Below are 4,234 nucleotides of genomic sequence, written 5' to 3' on the forward strand. Positions count from 1 at the left end.
GAGCTGAAGAGCTGAGGGACAGTGCCCAGGCCCAGAGTTCAAACCCCACAACCAACAAAAAAAGAAAAGAAATGTACTAATTATCTTGCCCATGTAATTGTAACACCTCTGTACAGTATTTTCACAATAAAAAAATAAAAATTAAATTAAAAATAAATTAAAAATAACCTGAAGAGAACATACAAGAGAAATAATAACAAAAACCACATATTACACGTTAAAAACAATAGCAAGAAAGAAAAAAAAAGAGTTGTGCCCCTATCTTGTGGTTCATTTCACTTAACATCATCTTATATGGTCATATGTACATAACTTTTGACCTTTTCTGCTTGTCCTAAACTTATAATAGCTATTGCAAATAAGGGAAACAATAGGTCTATGTTTCTTTGGGCCTGGCTTACTGTTTTCACTGTACTTAATGTTGGTGCCCTGCATCTTGTATATGCATTTTTATAATTTGGGGAAAGGAAGGGAAAAAGCAAAGTGCTGAAACAAGGATACAGGTTGACCTACTGTAACAATGACATGTACAAGATTCTATGTTGAAAACGAACTTTACAACTTGGTTGGTCACGGGGCCTGAACTCTGGGTCTGGGTGTTGCCCCTCAGCTCTTCAGCTCAAGGCAAGCGCTCTACCACTTTTTCTGCTTATGTGGTGCTGAGGAATCAAACCCAGGGCCTCGTGCATGCAAGGCAAGCACTCTACCACTGAGCCACTTTCCCATTCCCTGTATACTATTTTTTTTTACAATAAAAAACATTTAAAAAATAACCTGAAGAACAGAAAGTAACAGAGAAATGGGTCAAAAATACACTAGGTAGACTACTTTCCCTGAAGTTTTATTAAAATACTGTCATTAACACAAACACAAAAATCTAACAGCTCTAACTTAACAGAATCTAACAGGAAAATATTTGTTATATTATCTGTAAAACTATCAATTTCTAAAGAAGGGAAAGGTAGTATTTGTGAATACAATGTAATAAATGTAAGGGTATCCTATAGAGTAGAGAATTCCATTATGGTTATAAAAGAAATATAATTTAGGGGGGGAGTGGGGAGGATTGGGTGGGGGGGCTGGGGTAGGATGGGAAGGGGAAACAAAGGAGGAGGCTACAAAGCTTGATAAGAAATGTACTCATTATCTTGCCAATTTAATTGTAACCCCTCTGTACAGTATTTTTAATAAAAAAAAGAAAGAAAAGAAATATAATTTAGGAAGAAATGAAATAATTGAAATAATTCAGTAGCTTGATGTTATGGTTTAAGGAGTCAACTAAAAAGAGAGCTAATGGACGATGTGTGGTGTCTGATGCCTGCAATTCTACCTACTTAGAAGGTAAAGGTCAGGAGAAAAATTTCTCAAGGCAAGCTCAAACTAAAAGAGATTGTGATAACAACAAAAACAGGCTTCATAGTACATCCAGTCAGAAGGGAGTTACAACTAGGTAATGACAATCATGGCTGGTCTACTCAGGAAAAAAACACAAGAACAATCTACCTGGACAAATCAAAGGAAGAGTGAGTAGGAAGTAGAGACATATGTTCTAAGAAATAGCCCCCCGCCCCCACACACAAATTATAATCCTATCCAATCATATCAAACTGTTTTATAAATATCCTTTGATAATGAGCAAATTAGCCAAGAACTTCCATGATATGACTATATTGGTCTTGGTCATTAAAGGTATTGCTTGGCCTTGACAAAGACACAGAACCAGAAATACAAGTTCAATCACAAATAATTTTTCACAGGCAATAAATAATACACAACATTATGTAAATTAACATGGTCTTATATCTTACAACTTCCCAGACTATATTTCACATATCATATTAAAATCTAGCTATTAGGGGCTGGGAATGTGGCTTAGTGGTAGAGGGCTTGCAAAGCATGCATGAAGCTCTGGGTTTGAAATATTCCTCAGTACCATATAAACAGAAAGAGTCAGAAGTGGCACTGTGGTTCATGTTGTAGAGCACTATCCCTGAACAAAAGAAGCTCAGGGACAGTGCCCAAGCCCTGACTTCAAGCCCGAGGACTTGCAAAAAAAAAAAAAAAATACAATAAAATTTGGCTATTATAACTTGGAGGAATATTGTGAAATGGAAAAAGGCCTTATGTGAAAGAGCAATTTAAACAAGCTGAAAACATGGATTATTTAGTTCAAAGAAGAAAAGCCAGGGGCTGGGAAGGTGGCTCAGTGGTAGAGTGCTTGCCTTGCATGCATAAGGTCCTGGATTCCATTCCTCAGCATCACATAAGCAAAAAGAAAAAAGCCGAAAGTGGTGCTGTGGCTCAAGTGGTAGAGCGCTAGCCTTGAGCTGAAGAGCTGAGGGACAGCGCCCAGGCCCAGAGTTCAGGCCCCACGAACAGACCTCCAAAAAAAAGAAAAAAAAAAAGCCAGGCAGAACAGGAAAATCTGTGGGATCATATCTCCAAAATAACCAGCAAAAAGCCAGGCTAGAAGCATGGTTCAAGTGGTAGCATGACAGTCAAACTAATAAAGGTAAGGAGGCTGAGCAAGTTCAAGGCTCTGAGTTCAAACTCTACAGTTTGAATTTAAAAAAAAAAGAGGCATTAAGAACAGGAGAAAAGGAGGACAATATTTACAAGAGGCCACAAATTATTATGGTTTTCAATGTTTTAGGCAAGTGTTTCAATGTTTTGGGCAAAGAGCTACCAGAAATAAAACACAAAAGAATGAACATTCCACTGAATTCCAATGGAAAAAGAAAATACAGATAAGTGTTAAAGTGAGTATGTGTATTTTAATAAGAGAAGGAAGATGTTTAACTAGAGCTGCATTGAAAGAGAACAGACTGCTTGTATACATTTTGGCTTTCTGCAGAGAGACCCTATATGCATCCAAGTAGGACCATCTGTAGGATAATTCCTAAAGAAATTCTGATAAAGAGATGGAGTTGCCCTAAATTTTCTTCCAAGCCAGCTTTTAAAGAAACTTTTAAAAACTATATCTTACTTTCACATATGTAACTTAGTATATTAGCACAACTCTGGACTGAAATTCACTGGTATGTAAAATACATGTCTGTGCTATTATCTGTTACCTGTTTTTGTTAACAAAAGGTTATCCAGGTGTCTGTCTCCAACTCCAAGTATATACGTGATCACACAGTACCCAGCTGCAATAACAATAAAAAAATTAAATACATACAAACCCCTTGATTATCTCTTCAACTGATTATAAAAGCAATTTGTGTGACTCTAATTTCAACTTGTCTTTTTTTTTACTATCTCTCATTTCTCACCTAAATTCTCATATCTGTAATCCCTTTGGTTCTATTAAAAGATTATCACTTGAAATTCTTCATTTGCAACAGAAAAAAAATTATACAGAGTTGTGTCAAATTATAAAGGTTCTTTGTATACAAATGAAATTAGATTTCAAGAACCCTTAATTATAATATATGTTTAGTGTTTCTCATTTAAAATAAAACATGGAAAATATGACACTGACAAAAATAATTGTGTGCAGAAATATATATACGCAGTAAAGTGATAATCCTCTGATAATGTACAATTGGATTTCCTATAACATAATAAAAGGAAAGGATAGTTTGTTTGATTTCCTAAAGAAGGACATAGAAACAGTATCAGTGTGCCATAAAACACAAGATTAAATTTCTGGGAGTGGTAAAGGCACTGATAAGGTCAACATAATAGTCTTGTACACTATAAAGAAAAATTACATAATCGAGGACAGGGCCCGTCAACTATCTCAAAGGGAGGAAAACCAGAATTTATGGAAGCAATACAAAGAGAATGAACTGACCTAATATTATACTTACAAAGTGTGTGTTCCCAACTATGTCTACTATCCCATTAGTATCCTGACAATAGTTTAACTTGAAATACAGAAAAAGTTTTACCAAAGCCACAGTACTTTAACAGTGTCGACTTAAAATCATATTTTAGTTCATACAAGATTGGACCACTTATAATAACAAAAATCACCACATTCAAATTGAAAAAATATTTAAGTTTATTTGGTTTCTGTAACATAAAATCCCAAAATCTGAGATACTACTTTATAGAAGAGTTGAAAGAAATGGAGGGAGGGAGGGAGGGAGAGAAAAAGGGGAGGGAAGGAAGGAAGGAAGGAAGGAAAGAAGGAAAGGAAAGGAAAGGAAAGGAAAGGAAAGGAAAGGAAAGGAAAGGAAAGGAAAGGAAAGGAAAGGAAAGGAAAGGAAAGGAAAGGAAAGGGAAA

The 4,234-nt window shown here is 35.6% G+C and overlaps 1 protein-coding gene across 1 annotated transcript in view; it reads right to left on the reverse strand.

Moving 5' to 3' along the window:
- Pik3c3 (phosphatidylinositol 3-kinase, catalytic subunit type 3) overlaps positions 1–4,234 on the reverse strand; it is a 130,131-nt gene that overhangs the window by 38,849 nt on the left and 87,048 nt on the right. Inside the window, exon 21 of the mRNA XM_013014796.1 lies at positions 3,075–3,149. Within this exon, the coding sequence (XP_012870250.1) occupies positions 3,075–3,149 (75 nt within the window). The remainder of the gene's footprint in view (positions 1–3,074; positions 3,150–4,234) is intronic.

Source organism: Dipodomys ordii, unplaced genomic scaffold, assembly GCF_000151885.1.
Source record: "Dipodomys ordii isolate 6190 unplaced genomic scaffold, Dord_2.0 Scaffold25, whole genome shotgun sequence".
NCBI classification, from domain to species: Eukaryota; Metazoa; Chordata; class Mammalia; order Rodentia; family Heteromyidae; genus Dipodomys; species Dipodomys ordii.